At 39.8% G+C, this 27,784-nt stretch overlaps 1 protein-coding gene across 1 annotated transcript; it reads right to left on the bottom strand.

Annotated features, from left to right (window-relative positions):
• Nucleotides 1-276: 276 nt before the first annotated feature.
• Nucleotides 277-27,574, bottom strand: AK3 (adenylate kinase 3). The gene is made up of 5 exons (XM_072597362.1): nucleotides 27,221-27,574; nucleotides 15,845-15,964; nucleotides 12,457-12,629; nucleotides 9,735-9,853; nucleotides 277-3,901 (listed from the first exon to the last, which is right to left on the bottom strand). The coding sequence occupies exons 1-5, from the start codon at nucleotides 27,372-27,374 to the stop codon at nucleotides 3,781-3,783; spliced, it is 687 nt and encodes a 228-aa protein (XP_072453463.1). The 5' UTR covers nucleotides 27,375-27,574; the 3' UTR covers nucleotides 277-3,780.
• Nucleotides 27,575-27,784: the final 210 nt, after the last annotated feature.

The raw sequence follows: 27,784 nt of genomic DNA, 5'->3' as shown, positions 1-27,784 counted from the left end.
TTGGCAGATCAGCTCCATTTGTTAAATAGCAACAATGCCCTTCATTCTTCTTACAGTGATTCTAAGAAAGGTCGGAGGAAACAATACAAATGAAATGTAAACTACAAAACACTATGAAAATAAGAATTGGATTTCAATTCACGGAGCCTTTTTAAGTACCAGGAAAACAAAGCATCAACACAATTGATATGGCAAGTGTAGGATGTGATCTTGAAAGCAGTATCAAAAACTGTGGATGGAATAGAATTTTATGTGCCAAGGAGAAAGGAAGACTGGTTTTGATTTCTGATTGATTTTATTATAAAGCATGCTTTATAATCTAGTATCATTTTGTATCAGTCTAATATTCCACAATTATTTTGTTAGAAATGGGTATGCTATTATACTCACATAAGGCATTACAAAAAGTCTTGTACAAAGTAAAAGAAAAATATATTTTAAAAGGGAAGTAGTAGTGGTAATCCTTTCAAAATGCCTTATTCCATCCATCTTGAAAAAGACTGACAGTGTGTGAATGAGAAATGCTAAGTAGGAAAAAAAAAAACCACACTTTTTTTTTTTTCTAAAATGGCCTTTACATTTTAACTGCCTAGAAGAAAATCTCAGCGGGGAGAGGGGGAGTCAAGTTTTCAAGGACATTGGCAAACTTGACACAGCACTTAAATGATCTCTTATCAAAATATAGCCTGCGAAGAAGGAAAGCCAAGAAGTCATTCAAACCATGACAATTTCCTTTTCCACTCTGATGCCACAGCTTAGAAACATAGATTTCCAACTAGAAGGGACTTTAGAGGTCATTAAATCCAATGTGTCTCATTTTTTTTCAGATGAGGAAACTGAGGCTTGAGAGAGGGAAAGTGACTTGCCTAGCATCACACAATTAATAAAAATATCTGAGGCAGGATTTAAACTCAGGAGTTCCTGTCACTGAGACCAGCATTTTATCTATAGTTCAGAGGTGGGGAACCTGCAGCCTAGAGGTCACATGTGGCCTTCTAGATCCTACGGTGCAGCCTTTTGACTAAGTCCCAAGTTTTATGGAACAAATCCTTTTATTAATAAAGGGGATTTGTTCTGTGAAGTCTGGATTCACTATATGGTGTCACCATACCACTATTTTAAACCAGCCACAGTAAGTGAGGCAGCAAGGCCTAAGAGTCAGGAAATCAGTTTGAATTCTCTCTCAACACTAGATGTATGACCTTGGATGCGTCAATTTAATCTCTCAGATTGGGGTGGGGTTAAGAATAATATTCATTCTACCCATATATTCTCATAGGGTTACTGTGAGGAAAACGCAGTTGAAATATAAGCTTTGATTACTACTACTGCTACCCTACTCCTCTACTAAAATCAATAACAATGATTAATATTTGTAAAGCACATTAACATTTGCTACATACATTATCTTGTTTGATCCTCACACCAACCCTTAGAGGTAAATGCTGCTGTTCCCATCTCAGTGATGATGAAACTGAGGCCCAGAGGCCCTAAATGATTGAAGAACCGCTCACACCTTCTGAAAGTTTTCCCTTCCCAAAATTAAGAGAAGGTAGGCAGCATCATGGTTGGTTCAGAAATTTAAAAAAGAATAATTACATTCTTCCTCAAACTATACTATCTTCTTATTCCTACTAAGTCTGTTACCTACTAAGTCTGGCAACTCTTTCAGGACTTTACTCCCCCAGCTATTTTTTCAGGGAAGCTATTGATATCAAGATGCTCAGGGATGCCCAAGAATCAGGAAGTGGAAACAACCACCATCATCACTTACTACAAGTCTATTACATGCAAGATCTCCATGCTTACTTCAGGAAACTTACTTGCTCTGCAGAGTACCATGGTAACCTGTTGTTTCTTTCTCAGTATGGTAACATGGAATCCAAAAGGACAGATTACTGACAGCAAAAGATAAGTGAAAACAAGGAAGAAATACCAGAAATTATATACTAAAGTCCATATTTCTGACCAGAAGAAAGACTGAGGTTATAATCTACTAATTAAGAACTTCTCATTTGAGATAAAAATTATATCCCTTCATTGCTTATCAAAGAAATTCCATTATGTCAAACGCTTGTGTTTCATATCCCCCAGTGCAAGGAAATATTTTCAAAAGGAAAAACAGACAAAATGACCCTTTATCTCTAGGCAGCGGCACTATGTGGTTTTGTAATCTGGGATGAGATAACTCCTGAGCCCCATTTTTCTAATCCTGTAAAACAGATAGACTATTCATTGGAAGGACAAATACATAAACTGAAGCTTAAATCCTTTGGCTGCATAAAATGGGAAGACAGGACTCATTGGAAAAGTCCCTGGCATAGGGAAAGACTGAAGGCAAAAGAAAAAGGAGATGGTAGAGGGCAAGATGGATAAATGGTGTCATGGAAACAATGCACATGAACTTGGACAGACTTTGGGAGATAGTGGAGAATAGGAAGGCGTGGTGTGCTATGGTCCACAGGTTTGCAAAGACTCAGACAGGACTGAACTACTGAAGACAAAATGAGGACTATCATTCCTTCAGTGTCTGCCTTACAGGTCTGGTATCATAATCAAATGAGATTAGGTATGCTGTGGTACTTTCTAAAAGCAAATGAAAGACAGAATGTTTTCCTAATGAGCACTGCACAGTTTTCCAATAGTTCATGGCATCATGATGGATTTAGAAGGGGAGGAAACCTCACTGGGTCATCTAGTCCAACCCGGTCATTTCTGATGCCTAGAGAAGTTAAGTGATCTTTCCCAAGATTCCATAACTTAAAAGCAGCAGGAGCCAGTATTTATGTTCAAGTTATCTGGCTCTGAATTCAGCATTCTGCTTTATAATTACTCTTGAAAACAGGCAGAATTAAAAGAGAGGATAACTTTGTTGTTGCTGTCAAGTGGTTTCAGTCATGACTGACTCTTCATGGCCCCATTTTGGGGTTTTCTTGGCAAAGATACCAGAGAGGTTTGACGTTTCCTTCTCCAGCTCATTTTACAGATGAGAAACTGAGGCAAACAGTGTTAAATGACTCTCTCAGGGTGTACAGCTAGTAAATGTCTGAAGTCAGATTTGAGCTCAGGAAGATGTCTTCCTGATTCCAAGCCCCATGCCTTGTCTACTGTGCCGCCCAGCTGCCCTCAAAGGAGAGGATCTTCACCAGAAAAATAAGTACATTCTAGTTATCAAATAAAGCTGACTCATATGTGCGTTATTTGAGGCATAGATAAATTGACATTCTGTATCAATGATTTTTTAAGGCAGATCTTCCAGATATTTAAAAAAAGCACAATGCTGGAAATTTTTGAGTTAAAGTTAGAAAAAGGATTGTTGTCATAGCTTTAATCTAAAAGGACAAGGGGGAAGAAAATGCCTTTGGATAGTGTATTTGACCTCAGTTAGTGCTATGTAAACACTGATTCGTTTCCTAAAAAAAAGAGGGAAATACTAGAAGCTGCTAACTTACTAAAAAGGACATTGTATTGTTTTAAAATGACCAGGTATCCTTGTGGCTTTGTCATTTTGCAAAATGAAGTATGGCTAGATACATAAATAGGATTAAAAAAAAAAAACTACACAAACCACCAGGAGATGAGAACCAGGTCAACTGCAATAAAGATGTAAGAAGCTAAGATCTTTGTGACTGACTTATCACTTAGTTTCCAGAAAAATCAGCAAAAATGAGAGTAGATCATGATCTTAGAATAATTCATATATACCACAATTCCATCATTCAGAAGTTCCTTGACAAAGCAAACAAATTTTCTGCTTCTCTTACAGGGACCTGATATTCTTCAGGGAGTCACTGATTCTTTCTGACTTATATCTGGCAGTTTTGTTTGAAGAAAAGCATGTACTTGGGGCCAGATCACGTTGGTTTCTGTTCCAGAGAAAGTTTCCAATACACCTTTATTCCTGAAAGGAAAAAAAGACAACAAACACTTCTGATTTTCACTACTCAACTATTTTAACTTGATTTTATTATATTTTATTTTTTAAATAAGTACTTTGTTGGCTTTTTAAAATTTCCCCATCATTTCCAAATGATACTCCTACCCAATGGAAATTTCTCTTCGAACAAACTAATATTGTTAATCAAAGTACATCTTACAATGCCTCATTCTTCATTTGTTATATAATAATAATAATAATAATAATAACATAATAATATGGCAATAGCAACTATTCATGTAGCTTTTCAGGTTTGCAAACACCATCTCATTGCATTGTCAAAATAACCCTGTGAAGTAGATGCTATTATCATCCCCGTTTTATAGATGAGGAAACAAGGTCAAGCAGAGGTTGTGTTTTTCTTTTTTTTTTTTTAATTTTAATTTTATTTATTTAAGTTTTCAACATTCATTTCCACAAAATTTTGGGATCCAAATTTTCTCCCCATTTCTACCCTCCCCCCACCCCAAAACACCGAGTGTTCTAATTACCCCTGTCACCAATCTGCCCTCTCTTCTAACATCCTTCCCTTCCCTTATCCCCATCTTCTCTTTTGTCCTGAAGGGTAAGATAAATTTCTATACTCCATTACCTGTATTTCTTATTTCCTAGTTGCAAGAACAGTACTCAACAGTTGTTCCTAAAACTTTGAGTTCCAACTTCTCTTCATCCCTCCCTCCCTACCCATTCCCTTTGGGAAGGCAAGCAATTCAATATGGGCCATACCTGTGTAGTTTTGCAAATGACTTCCATAATAGTCGTGTTGTATAAGACTAACTATATTTCCCTCCATCCTATCCTGCCCCCCCCGTTTCTTCTATTCTCTCTTTTGATCCTATCCCTCCCCAAGAGTACTCCCTCCTCTCACTGACCTCCCTTCCATTACCCCCCCCCCACTCTGCTTATCCCCTTCTCCCGCACTATCCTGTATTGTAAGATAGGTTTTCATACCAAAATGAGTGTGCATTTTATTCCTTCCTTTAGTCGAATGTGATGAGAGTAAGCTTCATGTTTTTTCTCTCACCTCCCCACTTTTTCCCTCCACTGAAAATTCTTTTACTTGCCTCTTTTATGAGAAATAAATTGCCCCATTCCCTTTCTCCCTTTCTCCTCCCAATATATTTCTCTTCACTGCTTAATTTCATTATTTTAAGATATGATCCCATCCTATTCAATTCATCCTGTGGGGTGTGTGTGTGTGTGTGTATTTGTGTGTGTGTGTGTGTGTGTGTGTGTGTGTGTGTGTGTGTGTAATCCCACCAACTACCCAGATACTGAAAAAAGTTTCAAGAGTTACAAATATTGTCTTTCCATGTAGGAATGTAAAGAGTTCAACTTTAGTAAGTCCCTTATGACTTCTCTTTGCTGTTTACTTTTTCATGTTTCTCTTGATTCTTGTGTTTGAAAGTCAAATTTTCTTTTCAGCTCTGGTCTTTTCATCAAGAATGCTTGAAAATCCTCTATTGCATTGAAGGACCATTTTTTTCCCCTGAAGTATTATACTCAGTTTTGCTGCTTGGGTGATTCTTGGTTTTAGTCCTAGTTCCTTTCACTTCTGAAACATCATATTCCACACCCTTTGATCCTTTAATGTAGAAGCTGCTAGATCTTGTGTTATCCTGATTGTATTTCCACAATACTTGAATTGTTTCTTTCTAGCTGCTTGCAATATTTTCTCCTTGACCAGGCAACTCTGGAATTTGGCCACAATGTTCCACAATGTTGGATCTCTTTCAGGCGGTGTTCTGTGGATTCCTTGAATACTTATTTTGCCCTCTGGTTCTAGAATATCAGGGCAGTTTTTCTCGATAATTTATGAAAGATGATGTCTAGGCTCTTTTTTTGATCATGGCTTTCAGGTAGTCCCATAATTTTTGAATTATCTCTCCTGGATCTATTTTGCAAGTCAGTTGTTTTTCCAATGAGATATTTCACATTATCTTCCATTTTTTCATTCTTTTGGTTTTGTTTTGTGATTTCTTGGCTTCTCATAAAGTCGTTAGCCTCCATCTATTCCATTCTAATTTTTAAAGAACTATTTTCTTCAGTGAGCTTTTGAACCTCCTTTTCTATTTGGTTAATTCTGCTTTTTAAAGCATTCTTCTCCTCATTGGCTTTTTGAACCTCTTTTGTCATTTGAGTTAGCCTATTTTTCAAGGTGTTATTTTCTTCAGCATTTTTTTGGGTCTCCTTTAGCAAGGTGTTGACCTACTTTTCATGCTTTTCTTGCATCTCTCTCATTTCTCTTCCCAATTTTTCCTCTACCTCTCTTACTTGATTTTCAAAATCCTTTTTGAGCTCTTCCATGGCCTGAGCCCACTGAATATTCATTTTGGAAGTTTGGGATACAGAAGCCTTGACTTTTATGTCTTTCCCTGATGGTAAGCATTATTCTTCCTCATCCCAAAGGAAGGGAGAAGGTATCTGTTCACCAAGAAAGTAACCTTCTATAGTCTTATTTTTTTCCCCCTTTTTTGGGCATTTTTCCCAACCAGTTACTTGACTTTTGTCAAGAGTAGGGTATACTTTGGGAGATCTCAGTTCCTCCAAGGTGGCACAATCAAGTGTGTACTGGTCTGGACACAGAGGGGGATTTTTGTGCCCAGAATCTTAGCAGTTAACTCTCCACAGCCACCTGGCCTCCAGTTCTGCCAAGTCAGCACTGGAGGCTGATTTTCAGATAAGCTGGATGGGCAGGGCCACCATTCAGTGTGAGACAAAGGCCAACTTCCCCAGGGCCTCCACACAAGGCCGAGACAAGACTCAGCTCCTCAATGCCCCAAGGGGTTTTTACACTCCAGCAATGTATGCGGGCTGATATAGGGGCTGAGAACTGCTGCCACCAGCCCAATGTGACCTCTGCCAGCTGCTACCTAAGGCCAGAGCTATGGAAGGCCCTTCTCCCTTCCTGGCCAGCTGAAAAAACTCCATCACTGACCTTTGGCGCCTGTGGGTTGAGGGATCTGAGAATCCGCTGCTACTGGGACTGGGGATTCTGTGAGATTCTGCCCCTGAGGGCTGTTCACTAGCCACGCTGCACAGCCAAGGCTGGGCTGGGCTCCGTACTCTGCTCCGCATCACCCTGGGCTGGAAATCTCCTCCACTCTGTTGTTCTCCACTTCTGCTGCTCCAAAATTTGTTGAGAGTCCCTCTCTACAGGTATTTTATGAGGTGTGGGGGGAGACCCTGTGTATGTGTGTCTTTGTACTCCACCATCTTGGCTCCGCCTCCAGTTAAGTGATTTTTCAAGAGTCCCACAGAAGGTAAGTGTGTGAATCTGGATTTGAACTCAGGTCTGACTTTAACATTTGGTGTCCTACAATGATACCATTATATTCTTATATCACAACTTATTTAGCCATTCCCCAGCTGATTCATTTCCACTTTGCTTCTAACTCTTTGCTACCACAAAAGTGCTCCTATGAATATTTAGGCATATAAAAGACTTTCCTTTCGACTTTGACTCCCTTGAGGTATGTGAGACTCCAAGAATCACACTCTATCCACTGTGCCACTTTCATGGCCCATCTCTCTGCTGAGAAGTCAGAACATGCTTCACCACCCGTCTTTGGTCATCACTATTGACCAGAGTTATTTCTTTCTGTGACTTCCTTGACACTGTTGTGGTCAGTGTGTAAATTATTCTCCTAGCTCTACTTCCTTTGCATCACTTCATATCAGTCTTCCCATTTTCCCTGAATTCTTAATATTTATTGTTTCTTTGGATATAATAACATTGCATTAAATCCACATTCACTTGTTTTTCAGTTATGCCTCACTCTTCATGTAAAGAAAACTCTGGTTTTCTTGGCAAAGATACTGGAATGGTTTGCCATTTTCTTCTCCAGCTCATTTTACAGATGAGGAAACTGAGGCAAACAGCATTAAGTGACTTTCCCAGGATATACAGCTAGTAAATGTCTGAAGTCAAATTTGAACTCAGGAAGATGTCTTCTGCCTCTAGCCCTGGTATTCTATCCATTGTATCACCTAGCTGCCCTAAATTCACATACCAGAAATTAATCAGCTAGTCTCCAAATAGGAAACATCCATCCACTTTCCTTCCAGTTCTTTGCCACCACAAAAAGTACTTCTACAAATATTTTTGTACAAATTTTGCCTGCTGTCTTTGATCTCCTTGGGGGTACATACCTAGTAGTGGTAATGCTGGACAAAAAGGTATAGACAGTTCCATGACTTCTTAAATATAATTTCTAATTGCTTTCCAGAATACCAACTTGGTTTAAAAAGTAGATATGGTTCCTTGCGCTCTGGTGAGGAGTGATTTTTCATAAAGCATAGGCCTGACCACGTTACTTCCATACTCAAACTCCACTGGTTCCCTGTTAGCTCTAACAGCTCCTTTGTTTAGTATTTAAAGTCTCTCACAGCAACTTACCTCTCCAGCCTTATTAAACTTCGCTCTCCTTCTATGGCAAAGGTATGAAACTCAAAGCAGGTACACTATCCCTGAAGAACCCTGAATCCCCAGAACAGATTCAAATGAAACTGGAAAATGTTTAAGAAAATAAATAAAAATACAGCTTAGGAAATGTTAATTTGTGAATTCTTAAGTCAATCTGTGACCTGTGAGAATCTGTTTCTGTTAATACCACTCCTCTACAGTATAGTCAAATCGTCCTTCTTGTCACATTTTCCATCTCCATGTCTTTATACTGGTGGTATCTATCCCTAGAATCCATTCCTTCCATACTTCTGCCTCATAGAATCTGTTTTTCTTCGAAGATCAGGAAGTACAGGCCTCATACCTCAAGGGAGGTGTGGGGGGGGGGGCGTCAAAGTCGAAAGGAAAAGTTTCTATATACCTAAATATTCATAGCAGCACTTTTGTGGTAGCAAAGAATTAGAAACAAAGTGGACATGAATTAACCAGGGAATGCCGGAGAAAGTTGTGGCATAAGAATATAATGGTATTATTGTAGGATACCAAATGTCGAAGTCAGAGAAACACAGAAAAACTTGTATGAACTGATAAAGACTGAAGACAGTAGAACCAAGACAACAAGATTCATGATAACCACCATTATGTAAATGAAGCTAATATCAAAAGGAATCAAACCTAGAATAATGAGAGGACTGTCTTGATTCTAGGACTGGAGAACAGACCATGTCACTCCCAGTCTCTAACTCTACTGGCTCCTCATCACTTCTAACAGTTTCCTCGTTTCACTTAAGAGGAGGAATACTACCAAAGCAGAATGTTACATGTGATGTCAGACAAGGTTGACATATCTTCTCTTTGTTACAAGGAGATTAGAATGCTAAAACGTTATTTGTATAATTTGTTGCAGTTATTTTTAACAGACAAAAGACATTCATAAAACTTCTTAAAAGTCAAAGTGCCTAATTACCTTCCCTTTTAAAGGCTATAGAACCCCAAAACGAAAAACCTGAGGACACAAAAAGTCTCTGAAGTTGGTGCCCAGTATTATAACGAGAAGTGATGCTGTCTACACCCTACAAGGAGAAATAGACAAAAGCTGAACAAGGAGATAAGATGGAAAAGTTCTAGAACTTTCTAGCCTTCCAAAACAAATGTATGAAGTATTATGAATTCTCAGAACACTAAATACACCTATATTCAAAAGTAAATTAGTTGATTGGAGTTTTCTCTTTAAAAAATTAATTCTAGAACCAAAAGAGTGGGGTTTAAAGGCTGTATTTTGCATTTTCTGTGCCAACCTTTTCATCTGTGAATACAGATGAGAACTGAATACATGTATCTACTCTGAACAGCCATGTACTAAAGAAAGGGACAAGTGGGTAAATAACTTACCGGTAATAATCCAGAACAAGTCTTGTTTGGGCCTCATAAGCCTTTAGTCTCTTGGTAACAGTTTCTGGTTTGTCATCCTCACGCTGTATAAGAGGCTCTCCAGTAATGTCATCAATGCCCTAAAAGGTGGGTTGTGAAAGAAAATAATCAGTAGCCTTTATAAAAAGACAACCATTATCCACCAGTCTGAAACATAAACCTCTTATCCATCAAATATGCCACAAGTTCCAAACTATACGTAAATCAAACAAAAACTCATCACCACCCCATATCTTTCACAAGAGAGAATTGGGGTGCTATGAAGCCCAATGTGATTGTAACATAAAGCTGTTATTATTACAGACTGTAGTTCTGGTGGAAAATCTTTGTCTCAGAGTGATATTGTTCTATAAATACATAATTTACACATTTGACTTCATGTTGTGACAGTTTCGAATAAAGGCTGGGAACCTTGACTTCCAGACTCTCCTTTGCTACTAAAACTATACAATCTTTATTCATTCAACCCCTTGGCCCCTGAGGGAGCTTTGGGAAGTACAGACATGCTTAAACCAATTATCCTTTTGTGCACTCACCGAGTGACCATCCCAGTTCAGGCCTTCATTACCTCTCACCTGGACCATACATAGCCATCGAACTGGATTCCTTTCCTCAAGTTTGCTCCCCACTCCAAGCCATCTCCACCCAGTGGACAACATGATTTCTCTAAAGTATAGATATGACCACATCCATCCCTCCAACCTCACTCAAAGAGCTCCAGTGGCTCCCTATTACCTCCAGGACCAATTATAAAAATGGTCTGTTGGCATTTAACCTCTTTATAATTTGGCCTCTTCACCCCTTTGCAGACCCCTCCCCTCTATATACCATATGTTCCTGCTACCCTCATCTACTTGCTTCCTCACACATGACATGCCGTATCGAATTCTGGGCCTTTGCACTGGCTCTCTCCTATGCCTCAAAGTTCTGCCACTTCACCTCCAGGTCCTACTTTCGCTGGCTTCCTTCAAGACTTAAGTCAAATCCCACCCTCTGCAGGAAGCCCTATCTGGTCCCCCTAGCTGCAGATGTCTTTCCCTTTGAGATTGTCTTTCATCTTATCTATCCTGTATATTCCTACTTATTTACAAGTTGTTTTCTCCCATTAGAATTTAAATTCCTTGAGGGAAGAGAATCTTTTAACCTTTATTTGTATCTTCAGCTCTTAGCACAATACCCAGCACATAACAAGTATTGAATATATGCTTGTTGATTGACAGCAAGTACTCTCAGAAGAAACCCTCTGGGAAAGAGCTTTGGTCAAACTTAAGGAGACCTTGAGATTTCAGTGCTAGCAATATATGGCCCACACTGCCACAGAATTGTTAAAACACTATGAGACAGTAAAGTGCAATGAAAAGAACATTGGACTAGGAGTCTGATGACTTAGAGTCTTATCTCAGCTCCACCAGGAACTAGCTTTGTGACCCTGGATAAGTCAAACTCTCAAAGATCAAGTTTTTTCTCATCTATGAAAAGTTACTAAACTGTTCATACGCTCTAACCCAATATCACTCTTTGCCCTCAAAGAGGTCAAAGGCAGAAGGAAGTCCCTAGTCAGGAAAACCTGAATTCAAATCAAGCTTCAAATACTCGCAAACTGTGACACCCCGGGCAAGACACTTAACTTCCTTCAGTCTAAGCTATCTTATCTATAAAATGGGGATAATAATAGCACTTCTCCCCCAAGGCTGTGGTGATGGGATAACATTTGTAAAGTTTTGTATAAATACTATTTAACAGTTTTAAACTATTCAAACCTAGAATGGCACTGGGACTTTTGGGAAACTCTGTAAAACAAAAATACTGATTGTGGTACTTTGTGTGTTAGAAAAAAACAAGAAAGAAATTGCCCTTAGAGTATCAAAAAACAAACAAAACAAAAAATAAATAAAAGTAATGAGTCATAAGAAAAGACAAATACGAGGGCTTCAGAGAAATAACGGAAAACTTGCATGAACTGATGCAGAGCAAGTTATTTACATGGCGCTTTTACAAATATCTCATTTGATCTGTGCAAGAATCCTGAGTTGATGCTATTATTTCTCCATTTTACAGTAGAGGAAATGGAGGCAAACAGTGACTAAGTCACTTGCCCGGCATCACAAGGCTAGTAAGTACCTGAGGCAGGATTTGTACTCAGGTCTTCCTGATTCCAGCACTCTATCTGATGTGCCACCTAAAATGCATGATGAGTGAAATTATGAAAACGAAAATTATCAAAGCAAATTAACTCAGATTAAAGGCCAATCATGGTTCAAAAAGGACAGATTATGAAATACACTTGCCTCCCCTGGGTAGAGAGGTGGCAGACCGTAGGTCCTGAATGCTGTGTACACTGATAAACCTTTCTCTCCATAAGTTGATTTTGACGAACTGTTTTTGTTTTTGTGGCGAGGAAGAGTTCTATATTGGGGAGGAATGGCAAGAAATAGTGGGAAATATTTGTGGTTTTAAAAATGACAGCCACCATTAAATAACATTTTAAAAGAAGGTCTGTAACACCCAGTATTCCTAAGAGGTCTCTCATAGTATTTACTAACCAAGCCTAACACTGTTAAACCTGGAGATCAGGTACATTCCTATCGGTGTGAGGAAAGTCAGTAGGAGATTAAATGTCTTTAAAACAGAAACACCAAATATCATCTACACAGAGATGGTTTTACCACAGAGAAGCACTCACAACTTTTCGAGGAGGGTTGAATTCAGTGTTGTAAACCCGGCCAGAACTCGGGTGAATCCAGCGAGAGGTGAGACGTTGCTTAATAACATCAAAGGGGACATTCAGATCAATCACTGTATCTATCTTGTAGGCTTTGTCCAGTGCTTCAGCTTGGGGGACAGTCCTGGGGAAACCTTTTTTTAAAATTTAAATAAAGAAGAAAAAATATTACTGAATTTCTCCCACCCAAAAGTTAACCTCCCAACTGAAATCCAGTTAAGTTAGCCACAGGTACTTGGCTATAAGCACAACATATAATATCACATATTATACTATAATTCTGCTTCACATATTTTGTAGGTGAGTGACGTTAACCAAGTCACTTACCTCTATGACTCATTTTCCGCATCTTTGTCTTTCTTTCTTTCGGAAGCAATCTGGGTTAAGTGACTTGCCCAGGGTCACATAGCTAGTAGGTATCTGAGGTCAGATTTGAACTTTAGATCTTCTTGACTGCAGGGCCAAGAGCTCTATCTACTTCACCATCTAGCTGCCCTTCCTTCACCTTTAAAATGGGGGAAGTGACAGTAGACCACCAGATTGCCTCTAAGATCATTTGCAGCTCTAGCACTATAATCTTATAAACCATAATAAATGTTTATTATTATTATACTGATCAATGGCACTGAAAAATTATAATGTACTCATGGAAAGGTTCTCAATATTTTCCCTCAACTCTTTCCTGCTTAAAATTAAAACAATTCTGAGACACCACCTCACACCTATCAGATTGGTTAATATGACAGAAAAAGAAAATTATAAACGTTGAAGAAGATGAGGGATAATTGGAATACTAATGCATTGTTGGTGGAGCTCTAAACTGATCCAATCATTATGGAGAGCGATTTGGAGCTATGTCCAAAGGGCAACCAAATCATGCATGCCCTTTGATCCAGCAATACCACTACTAGATCTGTATCCCAAAGAGATCATAAAAAAAGGGAAAAGGACCCACATGTATAAAAATATTTATAGCAGCTCTTTTTGTGGCGGCAAACCATTGGAAGTTAAGGAGATGCCTATGAGTTGGGGAATGGCTGAACAAGTTGTGGTATATGAATCTAAAGGAATACTACTGTGCTATAAGAAATGATGAGCAAGAAGATTTCCAAAAAACCTGGAAAGACTTATATGATGCTGACTGAGGAGAGCAGAACCAGAAGAACATTATACACATCAACAGCAACATTATACAATGATTAACTATGACAGATTTCGCTCTTCTCAGCAATACAATGGTCCAAGGCAATTCCAAAAGAATTGAGATGGAAAATGGGAACCATATCCAAAGAAAGAACTATGGAGTCTGAATGCACATCAAAGCATACTATTTTCATTTTTTTGTTTTTTCTTTCTCAAGGATTTTCCCTTTTGTTCTGATTCTTTTGAATAAGATATGACTACATCTCATTTCCTGAAATCTCAGTAATGTCAATGAAGTTGGATGTATCTTCCTGTGATAAGATCTCCAATTTACTTTACTTATTATCTATACTTCGTGCCTCTACATATAGGCATCTGAAGACTTGGGTTTATTGTGAGATCTCTTCTTGGATATTTTCTTTTATGAATTACTTCTCTCCTGTGGACACTACTTCATGGTATCTAGCTTGGTGGATACATGTGGGCAGTTTTCTTTCTCTTCTTTCATTTTCATTTTAAGTCCTTTTGACCAGATTTGTGAGGTTCCAGACAAATATTGTCTTACTAGCTCTTCAAATCAATTAATCAGTCAACATGAATGTATTAAAAACCTGTGGGAAGGACTGAGAATACAAAGACAAAAAGTAAAACAATTCCTGTCCTCAAGGACTTATTTTATTTTAATTATTTTCTGTTTTAATGGGAGAGATAACAGGCACAAATAAATATATAGAGAATATATATAAGCCACATACAAGTCAGAAATCTAAATCCTATTTTCAGTCACTATCTTCTTAACTAGATGGCTGTTTTCCAAACCCTCCTCTCTTCCAAAGTTCGTACTTTTAATTTACAACAGTGATAAAGATATTCTTTATGTCCCTCTAGTCTGCAGTTTCTTGCCCAAGACTTAATGGATAATATCTAGGTTCCTTTGGTCAATATCATGAGTGTCCCATATGAATCATCAGGAATGAGTAATAGTGCTAAGATTTAACAGGTCTCAGGAAAGTCCCTGTTACATTCTAGATAAGTGTTAACTGAACCTTAGTTCTCCTTAACAGATAACCACCATGACTTTCTTGCTTTCTTCCTTTGAATAATTCCTTACTAGATAATCTTTCACATGATGGCAGCCATGGAGCCATCCAATAATTGCTTGTAGCACAAGAAAGAAACCACTTCTTTTTTTGCCATCTATGCAAATAGCCTCAAGTTTGTTACAGATTCGAACATTTGCCAGTTCTCTTCCTTCTTTTGTGTCCCATTCTTCCATTCTTTGATCTTCTGGTACAGGGCAAGCTACCCCCTCGGTCTCTTCCATGTTTTTATTTCTTTTTTGTTTTCCTTATGAAGCATGTTCACCATGCTTCCCCAGAATGCTTCATTCCTTCTCATAAGCTAGAGCAGAAAAGCATGTCTTCAATCATGTTGTCTTCCATACTGTAGAGACAAACTTACATTTTGTGCATGCATAGGCATTACTTGGCTTTGGCAGAAACAGAAATATAACACCCTCCCTGTTGGTCATTTCATAATATTCCCTTCCCTTCAAACTTCCTGGAAATAGGTTCCATGCTGCTCTGTTCTTCTTGCAGCAGCTTACCACTCTGAAAAACAACTTGTCTATCTTTCCTGGTACTCATTCTATTACACAACACTTTGTTTAACACCCCTAATGCACTGATCATGCAATATTGTATGTTATAGCCACTGCTGTTTGTGCCTTATCCCACATGCCAGGAAGGCATGTAGTGTGTCTTGCCGAAATTCTGTATCCCTCCGGGGCTAACACAGTATTCTTCCAGTTCCAAGTACCTAAATATTGAATGAATCAGTAGCTAGAGCAGCAGAGAACCAAGGACTAATTCATTCTATAATTTTGGGCAAGTCCCTTCATATCTCTGGGCTTTGCTATTCTCATCTATAAATAAAAGTGTCAGACTAAAACATGTCTTAATATTCCTTCCAGCTCTAACATTCTATGATCCTATGAAAATGCCTACTGACTCCAATAGGGACCCTTCTAGGTAGTCAAATTTGATTCTTCTTGGCATTTCCTCCTTCCCAACTCATTTGTATCTCTCCATTGGAAAGGGAGAAATGAAAAAGAAATGAAGTTGAAATAACCTGCTCAAAAATATCCATTCTTTTAAGTTCTGATTTTGACCAGCATCTGTGAAATTTAGTCAGTGGGTTCACTTACCATCCAATAACCAGCTACAATGAGCTAGATTTTTCAGTTCATGCAGGGCCAGTCGGGTCATGACATCATCTGGTATGAGTTTCCCCTGATCAATGAAGGTCTTTGCAAGCACACCAATTTCTACAGGAGAAAGAAACCAGAGAATCAATTAAAATGAGTCCAAGCTTGCTTTGATGTCCTCCAAAGTCACAAGTGGTGGCTTGATTTGGTAGGCAAGGACTCTAAGAAAGTCTAGTATTATCAGTCTCCACAAAAGATTCAGTTTGCTGGAATAAATTTAATCCTAATTTTGTTTCCAAGTGTCCATTACTACTACCAAATATGTGGATAGAGGTATTCTAGGCCTCTGATTCAGTGTATTCATGGAGAAGGACAAAGAGCACTTGATTTGGAAGCAGAAAACCGAGGTTCACATCTTCCTTGAGCAAGGTAACTAAATCTTCCGGAATCTCAGTTTCTTCATCTGTAAAAATGACAATGACATTTGTACACCTACCTCAAAGGGTTGTTGAAATGAAATAACGAGATGAAATGAGGTTGATGAAATGAGATAATGCCTCGAAAGCATTTAGGGGCCATAAAGCACTAAGGGCAACTTGCATAGTACACTTCAAATTGAGTAAGTAGCCATCATCCCATCTTCCAAAGCTTCAGTGTGACATGGAAGATATCCTTAAAGGTTATGTCAGGAAGGTCCCACCAAGCTAGAAACAAAAAATGAACTCGGCAATAAACTATGGGTCAGTCTTCCAGGTACCACGAGAGGTAAGTTAGGAAAGGAATGTAACCTGAAAGATGATTGGCCAGCAGATATGGACTTCCTTTGTTGGTTGTAAAACTGAAAATTAATTTTAACTCTATTTTGCTAAGACTTAATCAAACTAGATTTATTATTCTCTTTAGTGGTTCCATCTCCTGTTAAACTTTACCTATTACTCACATACTGGAGAAACTTGCCTATTGGTCAAGTTTTTGTCCTTTAATTACCTCCACCTTTATAGCTCCACCCTTTCTGGAGACACCTGGTTAATCTAAAAGGTCAGATCTCATCCTTTTTAACTACTGCAGCAACTTTCATTATCTGCAGACTCATCCCATAGCCTGGGAACTTTGGTCCTGTGATCACATGTCTTGGCAGTGGTCAAGTGGGGTTTCAGTAGGGAAGGTTGAAATGATACAATCTCAATTCTGACTATGTCATAGATAGCCAACAAGAAGAAGAAACACCTATGTTGCTTAAGATCTTTCTTTGTTACCTTGAGAATTGTGTGGCTTTTTTTTTTCAGACAGCCCTTACCTCCGCCCTCACTCAAGGAGTGTGTTTCTCCTTCGTTGCCGAAGAAGACCATGCCATCTGAGAAATAATGACATGATTTGCACTTGACTTTGTTTTGAGTGAGGGAGGGCTGTGCAGGTCACCAGCCTCACTTTCTCCTCCAGAGCCATCTGAATTCAGCGACCTGATATTCATCAAGATGACTGGAGATGACCAGGATGAGGCAGTTGGGGTTAAGTGACTTTCCCAAGGTCACATAGCTAGTGAGTGTCAAGTGTCTGAGGTAAGATTTGAACTCAGGTCCTCCTGACTGCTGCACTGGTGCTCTATCCAGTGCACCACCTAGCTGCTCACTCAAGGTATTTAGTCATTGAGACATTACACTGACTCCATTTATTGGTAACTGCTAGCCTTGCTAATAAATGAATCATTGCTTAGAATTTTGTCTCTCAGAATTTCTCTCATGACATAGTCATAGTAACTTATAAAACTAAGGCACAGGATTGTGATTTGTGTCAATGAGAAGAGGCCTGATGAAAGCAAGAATCTTGTGAAAAAGCATAAATGACCTTGGAAGAAGGGAAAGTATTTTTGTTCATTTTGCTTCCACAAACGTTCTTGAAAAATAGTAAAACTCCTAGACTGATGGGAACTTGTGATAAAATAAGCATGTATAACCTGTTTTGCAAGGATGATGGTGGAGCACATCTTGGCCTCAGGGGGAAACTAGAAGGGTAGAGGAGGTGACAAACAGCTTGGACCCTAGAGGTCATGCCCTGGTCACAAGTATCCTCACTACCAGGCCTATATAATCTGCATAAAGAGGGAATGTAGGGAAATAAAGAGAGGAATTTGACAAATTTGAACTAACCCTAACTCTAACAGGAAGGACAGAATTGTGTAAACTCACTCCAGCTTCTTGTATCAGTGTGGGTGTTGCTAGGGAGCAACACACCTGCTTCTCTAAGCAAACATCTTCCTCTGCCCACTCTGTTTCTGAATTCTTTCAGTGAGAATGGGTGGATCACATGGGTCTTCCAGAGGGCACTCTTGGAAGGGAAGCAATGGGCAGCGGCAGCTTGTCCCAGCCTAACTCCCTGACCTTGCCTAGGAAATCCTGTGATCACTCCGGCTGAGTTAAGAGGCATATCACGTGGACTTCCCCAAGGGCACAATACCAGGGAAGCAGTGGACAGAAGAACAACAACCTCCAAATAGTCTGCTTTTTGATGAATTCCTGAAGTGAGGTTAAAGAGAGCCACCCCCCAATCTTTTCAGCTAGAGCTTCAAGATGCTAATTCGGACAGACCTCAGAATGCACAATTCAGCAAAAAAACATACCCAGAAAATTTCATTTCTCTCATTCTCCTTCACATTTACAAGTATGGAAAACTTTGACTGCTTCATTTTAACAGTGGTTTGTAACCTTTGCTCTGAGGAGTTAGGAAGTTTTCAGCTAGCTTGTTTAAAATTCTTTTTAAAAATTTGTTTTAAAAGATACATAACCTTAATTGATGAGGGATCATAAATCTCTTTCAAGTCTCTATGAATAGATTATTCAGTGAATTGGTATTTCCTTAAAATTTCATTATCTGCATTATATGTAGATGTAGATAGTGATCTACATTTATTGGAATAATAGCTCTATGGCTTTAAGATTTGCAAACTGCTTTACAAATATTATCTCACTTTATCCTCAAGAAAATCATGGGAAGTATGGTTATCACCATTTTACAGATAAGGAAACTGAGGCAGACAGAGGTTAAGCAACTTGCCCAAGGTCAAACACCTAGTAAGTATCTGAGGTCAAATCTGAATTCAAGTCCTCATGACTCCCAGGTTCAACAATCTATCCAATGCTCCACCTAGCTGCTGTACAGATTTCTAGCGTAAAAGCATAACTGTTTGACATATTTGTGGTTGCCTCTCAGCTCTCTGACCATACTTCTTTCCTTTCCTCCCTGTTTCTCTCTCATATAACTCACCTTGCCAATTCTCAACAATAGTTCATTAAGGCCCAGAGCCTATAAAGTTCAATTCAATTCATTACATTTTTTTCCCAGTTGTTTCAGTCATGTCCAACTCTTCCTGACCCCAATTAGGGTTTTCTTGGCAAAGATACTGGAATAGTTTGTTATTTTTTTCCAGCTCATTTGACAAATGAGGAAACCGAGGCAAACAGGGTTAAATGACTTGCCTAGGGTCACACAGCTAATAAGTATCTGAAGCTAGAGGTGAACTCAGGAAGATGACTTCCTGACTCCAGCCTAGCACTCTCTCCACTGTACCACCTAACTGCCATAGATAGGAGGATACTAAAGCTAAAAGGACATAAAAAAGATCATGTCATACACTGGCTTGTCAGAAGATACAGACTTCTAAGTTGTGCAGACAGGCCAGGAGAGATAAGAAAGACACATCTGTTGGGGAGTTTCCTATAAAGTCATCTCCTGGGAGATCACAGTAAGTGTAATGGGTTACTGTTTCATGTTTTAAATACTTGTTACATACACTTTTTTTTAAAGGATGTCTTTTGTGGCAGGAAATAAATAGCTGCCTCGTATTCAATATCTACTTTGTACATTGAGTATGTTTTCTAGAAAGATCTTATTAATCCTTTTTAGGCAAGATCATTAACATCAGCTATCCCTAAGTTCTGTTCAAAAGGTTTTCCCAAAGACTCCTGAGTGGGGTGTGAGGAGCATGGGGGTTGAATGAGGCAGAACATGCAAAAAAACTGTGATCCCTGTACTAGGGAGAGGCCCTTCCAGGACTAGATCCAAGCCTTGCTTAAGTGTAGAGATGGAGTGCCTTACAGAAGAGAACACAGCCCTTCCCTGGAGTCTCAAAAGCTATGCCAGCGCTGCACAAGCTCTGGCAGGCCCAAACAAGCTAGGAAAGTTTTAAGCATGGGTCCAATGATAGATTTCGTATCAAGTGACTGAGGACAAGATTGACCTAACAGTCAACAAGCATTATTAAGCGCTTATTGTATGCCAGGTACTGTCCTTAGTGCCTGGGTAGCTAGGTAGGGTCATCACCATGTCGGCTGTAGCATGAAGAATTTTTCAGCCACAACAACTCTTGAAGACAATTTACCAAGTCAGAGTGGGGTTGAAAATGGCTTTGGTGGAAGGAGTCCCCACAATGATCAAATTATAGTTTCTTCAAATATGGCTTAAACATTTAATTTTTTAAAGTTTTCCATTTGATTTCAAAGTCTTTTGAAGTGTGATGCTATCCATGGTATACACAATAAACACTTGGTGACTTATAATCTGAAATAGTTTTAGAATAGGTTGGGGGAGCAGAAATATATGTGTGTATGTGTTATTTTCCTTCAACTTATGAGTAAATAGGGGTGAGGGGATAACCCACTGGTTAATAAATAACCCCTGACTAAATTTTTTAAGAATCATGAAGCTTGGTGGCACAGTGGTTAGTGTCAGATCAGGAGTTGGGATGTCCTAAGTTTAAATACTCCTTCAGATACTAGCTATGTAACCCTGAGCAAGTCACTTAACCTTGGTCTGCTTCAATTTTCTCATCTGCAAAATGAGGAAAATAACACCTACTTCCTATAGTTCTTCTCAGGAGAAAATGAGATAATATTTATAAAGGGCTTCGCAAATCAGTTGTTATTTTGGTTACTGAAATTTAACTCATCACAGGAAATTAATTTTTTACAGTTGTAAACACAAGTAAAACAGAGTAGAAGTCAAATAATAGTCATCACACATGTGGAGTTGGAGGAGGAAGAGACAATAGATGCCCAATTTGGAGAAAAATTAGAAGAAATTTCAAATTTAGAACAGTTCATATTTTTATTATTTTTTAAGGCTGGCAAAGGACTTTCCTCACAAAATCCGTGTAAAACAGAAAACTCAGGTATTAATATCCCCATTCTACAAATGAAGAAACTGAAGCCCACAAAGTCAAAATCTCACAGATTGTGTTGCAAGCATGGCTCCAACTCTGGCCTTCTTTCTCTAACTCCAGCTGGAGTTGGAACCCATTTCTCCTGGATCCAAGACCAGCACCATTCATTCCACTATATCACAGTGACTAAATACTTAGCTTTGTATCAAACATTTATTAACACTTACCATATGCCTAGTATTGGGTATGGAAAGATAAGAATTAAACAGTCCATCAAGGAGCTTATATTTGATTGGAAACACAACATATATACAGATAATTATTGACCAAAATAAATCATAAGGAAATAAATATGTTTATTTATAAATAAATAAATCAAAAGGGAGATCATGAAAGGCTTCATAAAGAAGGCAGTATGTAAGCTGAGCTTTGAAAGAAGCTAGGGGTTCATTCTAAGAGGCCGGGGCAAAGAGGGAGCATATTCCAAGCATGGGGGACACAGCCACGTACAAAGGCATAGAGATGGGAGATGGAGTATTCTGTGTGAGAAAAAGAAAGAAGGCCAGTTTGGCTTTAGCACAGAGTATGGGAAAGGGAATAATGTCTTACAAGGTATTTTAGGTCTTTGGGACTAATTCCAAGGGTCATTGAAATGATCAGTTTCCAGCTACACGAACTAGCTAGGTTATTCAGTAGGTGAAACACTGGGCCTGGAGTCAGGAAGACCTGAGTTCAAATCCAGCCTCAGACACTTACTAGCTTTGTCACTTAACCTTGGTTTGCCTTAATCCAATGGAGAAGGAAATGGCAAACCTCTCCAGTATCTTTGCCAAGAAAACCCCACAGCCAGTGTTGGTGTGCTATGGCCCACAGGGTCACAAAGAGCTGGACACAACTTTGACCAAACAAAGTTAAAGGAGCAGTGCTTCAAAGAGTACTATTAACTCAATATGCAAGTAAAAAAGTGATGGCAAAAGTCTTGTTTAATACAAAAGAAAAGGAATCTCCCTAAAGGGAGGTTTCTCCTCCCAATTATAATAAAATTGTAACAATAATGGTAGTGACAGCAATAATAATACAGGGCTGGTCTGTCATTTACCTCATTTCCACAAAGAGAAACCACACCTCAGTGGGTCATAAAAACTAAAAGAAGGTCCTGGCTATGGAAAGAAAGGCTACCCAGGACATAAGTCTGCAAAGGTAGACTGGAGCCAGGATGTGAAGGGCTTTATAAACCAGAGGTGTTTATACGGGGTCCAAGAGGTAATGAGGAGCCACTGGCATTTACTGAGTATTGGAGTGACATGACTGGACCTACTCTTACCAGACTTAAGAACCTGCAGGATATAGGGTGTGAGGAAAACTGAGGAAGGCTCCAAACTTGTGAACTTGAGTGACTAGAAGGATGATGGTGCCTTTGACAGAAAATGGGAAGTTTGGAAGAGTGGTTGGTTGGCAAGAAAGGATAATGAGTTCTGTTTGGAATATATTGTTTGAAATATGGAAATTATTATGATAATAATTAATAATATATAATTATTATTATTAATCACAAGCTAAGGTGAGTCATCTGAGAAAATCCCAAGATGAAAGGACAGATTTCAGAATTGTACCAGCTAAGTTTGAAGTTGGAGTGATAGATACTAGAATTGCTATGAGGAATATGTCTACTGATCAAGGAACAGAAAATCAGAGCAGTCACTGAGTGGATCGATGAGTGTGGCTTCGGCTTCATATTCAGTCACATGTTAATCAGCAAAACACTGTAGATCAGATCATCTTAGAGGAAGAAGGGGCAGAGAAAGTTCAACCCAGAAGTTTTAATTAATCAAAGTATTTTTATGGAGAGTTCCTAAGATGGAATAAGTATAGCAAGTAGGTAGAGTTGTGAATTACTCTTAATAGATGGGTTTTCTCACTCATGTTCTTCCCTGGCAACTCAAGTTTATCTGTAGGCTGTGACGTGTATATTAGTTATGCAGTGCTTGAATATGAGTATGTGATGTAATCCATTTCTTTTGCCTTATTTTTAAGCAAATAATTATGTTTAAAATCTAAAAATGTCATTATTTTGAGTGGCTGACTATATAAATAGAAATTCCTTAGTAGGGCGTCACGGGTGCTGTGTTGGCAGGGAGGATATTTCCCTTCAACAAAATTATCCCTGAGAACTCCAGTAAACTCGATTGCTAACAGTTGGTTGGTGGCTCTTCTCCAGGAACCCAGACCTGTTAATATGATCAAAGGTTGAAATAATTGAGGCAGCCCAGAGGGTAAACAGATAGGCATGTGACTAGGTCAAAGGTATAAGCTGCTACCTGCCAGTCAGAGTAACCACCCCATATACCTATTACATAAACATAAACCTACTATATCAAAAAAGGTTTGTTAATCCCCACACACACAAATATATGTGTGTATGCATGCTCATGCCTAGGTTGCAAGTATATGTTTACACATGAAGTAATCAAGGCCTTAAAAGTTTAAATGCCTCGCCCTTAGTTAGAATGTTCAGGCAAAGCAGGGAATGGGAAAAAAAAGGGTAGGAATAGGGAGAGAGGCCAAAAATGAGGAAAACTAGAAGAGATAATAACACGTACCACTTCACATTTCTACAGTCATTTAGGACTTATAAAGGACGTCATCCTATCACTCCTTTGAGGCAGACAGGACAAGTATTGCTATCCGTGTTTTAAGATACGGAAATCTCCCTTGATGCTAAGATAGGTCTAGTTAGTATAAACCATAAGTTGGAGCACAAAAGAGCAGGGTGTAAAACAAGTGGAAGGAATTACTTTTCAGTTGCTTTGGTACTACTTCAAATTTGGCGAAAATCCATGGTATGGCTTGAGAATTTCCAAGACTGATTGCTTTCCCAAAGGCTAGTGTGAATTTAAACTTTGATAACATGATAAACGCATGTGTGTATTGAGTTTCCCTATCATTTATGACCTATAATAACATCTGAAATAACACCACCACAAAATCTCCTTCAGATACTATCATCTATCTTCCATGAAAAGAACAGGTCAGAGTTTTTTACTGGGTTTTTTTTTTCCAGGACATCCTTAAGCTGGTTGAAAATGTTCAGTCATTTTCACTTGCGTCCAATTCTCTGCAACCCCATTTGGAGTTTTCCTGACAAAGATTCTGCAGTGATTTGCTATTTCCTTCACCAGCTTATGCTATACATGAGGAAACTGAGGTAAACAGGGTTAAGTGACTTGCCCAAGATCACACAACTTTTAAGTATCTGAGGATTTGAACTCAGGTCTTCCTGACTGTAGGTGTGACATCCTATCTATTGAGCCACCTGTTCCCAACCCCCTTATTTCAGTTGGATTTCTAATTTTTATAATTTTTTAAAAGAAAAAAAGCATAATACCACAAAAGGTCCTAAATCAATCACCTCAGCTTTGCATATCCCCAGTCATCCACAATCATGCCTCTGAGCTGGAAACCTCTTCATTTCTTTCTACTCTCTTTCCCTGCTCTTTATAATCCAACTCAGCTCATTGGAGTGAGTACCCTAAACAGTTAACTATTTCAAAACATTACACACACAAAAAAAATTATTAAGTAATGGATATTATTAACCAATAACCCAACAAACCAGCAACTTTTCTGAGGCACTGAATTCACTTGGAGGACTTAATGATTTAAAAAGTAACCAATCTCCACAACAGAAGTCTTTTTCCCCCAAACAAAATATAGGGTATGCCAAAAGTCTTAGTGCAGTTTCAAACTTTAGGGGCTTAAAACTGCACTAAGACTTTTGGGACTCTCTGTATATAGAAGAAGAAAAGGACATATAAGTCTGAGATAATTCATTTTAGGACCAAAGAACATTGGGCCCTGACTGGATATGTGAAAATACTTTGAAAACAAGTAGATGTCCACTGAGGAATTGCTAAACATATTGTGGTACGTGGAATATTACTGTGCCATAAGAAACTATGAAAAGGATGGATACAGAGAAGCATGGAAAGATTTGACACAATCTGATGCAGAAAAGTAAGCAGAAAACAATATCCATGACAGCAATGATGCAAATATTTAGCAAAGAACAACCATAAAAAAACCCTAAGACAATGTTGCAAAATTCCAAGCATAGAATCAAAGAAAAGCTAGAGAAGATTCCTGCCCCTCTCTTTTACAGAAACCAGACGTCCCCAGGTGTGGTATACTGCATATATTTTCAGACTTTTGGGTATATTAATTAGTTGTTTTACTGGGGGGTTTTCTCTTTCTTTTGCTTTTTTCTTTAAATATATTATGTGTTATATAAGATAACTTTCTGGGAAGGAGTGAGAGAGAGATGCTGGGAGAACTTTTGGAGCTATGAAAAATGTTAGATCTCAGTAAAAAAAAAAATTTAAGGAAGTGCTTTGAAAACCTTGACATGTTGAATATCAATAAAGTTTTTAGTCAGAATGCTATCACGAGGACACCAATCAGAACAAGAAATCTTAACTCTACATGGAAAAAGGTGACCTTTCTTGATCTAAAATTCTATTTATGCCTTAACAAGTAAGTCCTAGATGTAGATAGAAGCAGGAAAGTAACTTCCTTACTGAGGTCACATAGCTAGGCTCAGAAGATGGATTTAAATCCAGATAGTTTGGAATCCAAGTCTAACACTCTATTTGCTCTACTAAGACAGTGAACTTAAGTGTCAAAAGTGAAGGAGGAACCCAGGGTGGTCTGGTTTTGCCTTTAAATGACAGCCGAGCTGAAAGCGCTTGGCCTGCAGTTCTGTGCACAGGAAAAACTCAATTAGAGGAACTTTTGGTTGTTTGCAGAATTTGGCCACAGGAACAAAACGGTTTTTTGGAAGAACATCAAGGAAAACATCTTCTCTTGATCAAAAAGCCCCCGGAAATCTAGAGGCAAGTTTTGAACTGCAAAGATGAGTCGAGAGGGAGGGGATCCAACAAGAACCAAGTGAATCAAAACAAAATCACCCAGTGCTAAAATTGAGGGGAAATTCAGACCTGCTCCCAGGGCCATAAATGGGGGGGAAAAAAGAGGAGAGAGGGAAGGAGGGTGTGGTGGTTGGCTAGACGAATCTACTAAAACATGTTTAGTATGCTTTATAATCCAGATTTCCAGGAATGAGGGCACAAGAAAGATTAACCCCTTCAGGAGTGGTAAAGACGGCGGAACAACTTTCTCAAAGACAGCAAAGAAATATGGTTTTTGAATGTAGTGGAAAGGGCAAAACTCCAAATCTGGTCTCTGACACTTACTAGCTGTGTGACCCTGGGCAAGTCACTTAACCCTGTTTGCTTCAGTTTTCTCATATGTAAACTGAGGCGGAGAAAGAAATGACAAACCATTCCAGTATCTTTGACAAAAGAACCCCAAATGGGGTCCCGAAGAATCAGACCCACTGAAAAGTGACTGAACAACAACAAAAACCTCCCAAGGTTTCTTCACACAGCCTCTAACTCCTCTCTCTCCTAATATAGGGAATGGCAGTCTGCTTTGTGGTAGTCAAAGGGAGGAAAATGAAGCTTCCCAGTACTGTGGGGGCTGGACAAGAGGTTCGAGGGAAAGTGAGTTAGAGACTAGGGCGATACTTTGCCCAGCCTCCCACCCACCTTCACCCTGGGAGCGGGGGAGGCCAATCGTTTCCCCAGGAGAGAAGGCAGAAATCACTAGGGAAAGTATCCGTTCAAGGAGCGAGGTTATTATCCTTCCGAGCGCTAAACAAAGGGGTTCTATGCCCACGTGTAGGACCCATAGATTTAGAGCTAGGAGGGAACTTACAGAAGTGTTAAGGGGGGGCCAGAGTTTTTAAGTGATAGGCCAAGGGTCACTCAGGCCACCTAGAGCGCTGAACCCGAGCCTAGGCGCTAGGGGAAAATACAAAGTTCAGCTCAGACCTGGCCCCGGTCTTCTAGGAACACACGGACTAATGGAAGATAAGGTGTTAACAGAGAGACCTCGCGAAGTCCCGACTTACAGGGACGGAAACCATACGCCACCCCTCCCCAAGGGAGAGCAGAGAACCCTGTCCAGCGTCCTCTAAGTCCCACTCTGGTCCCAGCCCCAGACTCCAGACTCCAGACTCCAGCCTCGGGGAGTGGCGGCTGCAGGCGGAGTTTTGGACACATTCTTTCCCTGGGAAGCAGGGGATGGGGGCCCGAGGAACGGAGGATCTGGAAGTGGGGAGCGCAGTAGGAATGCGGAGGATCTGCTCCTCCGCGGGCTCCCACCTGTTCCCTTATTCATGTTGTCCCGGAGCAGGTCCCCGCTGGAGAGATGCTTCAAGGCGAAGTGTTTGATGATGCGAGAGGACACGGTGCCCTTGCCGGAGCCGGGGGGCCCCATGATCACCGCCCGCAGCAGAGCGCGCCCCGCCGACCCCATCTCCGCCAGCCGGCCTCAGCGCACAGCCCCTGGGTGAAGGCGAAGGCACCAGCTTCTCCTGCCACCCCGCGCGGGCCCGCCTGCTCAGCAGCCGCCCCGGTGCATCCCAACAGCCGAGGCGGCACGGGCAGTACGGGGCGGCGAGGAGATGGCTAGCGGCGGCCCCAAGGCCCGGCTCCGATCTGCCGGGCTCGGGTGCCAAGAAATTGACCTCCCGGAAGTGAACTGCCCGCCCCGCCCGGGGCCCGCCCCCTCATCTGCCCGCCTTCTCCGCCCCCTTCCCAGCTCGGCCCCCTGCTGTGCCTGTGCTGGAGGAAATGGCTTGCTGTCTTTCTGTTGGCGCCGCCCGATAATTGCCTTCCCCTCCCTCCTTTCCTTCTGTCCCCCATAGGAATAAAGCATTCAGAGCT

Source organism: Notamacropus eugenii, chromosome 1 (assembly GCF_028372415.1).
Source record: "Notamacropus eugenii isolate mMacEug1 chromosome 1, mMacEug1.pri_v2, whole genome shotgun sequence".
NCBI lineage: Eukaryota > Metazoa > Chordata > Mammalia > Diprotodontia > Macropodidae > Notamacropus > Notamacropus eugenii.
Note: the sequence above shows the minus strand (reverse complement) of the source record. Positions and strands in the feature narration are given on the sequence as shown.

Bases quoted from the DNA above. Each gene is read 5' to 3' on its own strand.
- AK3 (XM_072597362.1), bottom strand. From the start codon at position 27,374: ATGGGGTCGGCGGGGCGCGCTCTGCTGCGGGCGGTGATCATGGGGCCC. The intron at 15,965-27,220 runs GTGGGAGCCCGC...TTTCTCCTGTAG, and splicing joins CAACATGAATAAGGGAACAG to AAATTGGTGTGCTTGCAAAG. The intron at 3,902-9,734 runs GTAAGTTATTTA...TTTTCCTTTCAG, and splicing joins CTTGTTCTGGATTATTACCG to GAATAAAGGTGTATTGGAAA.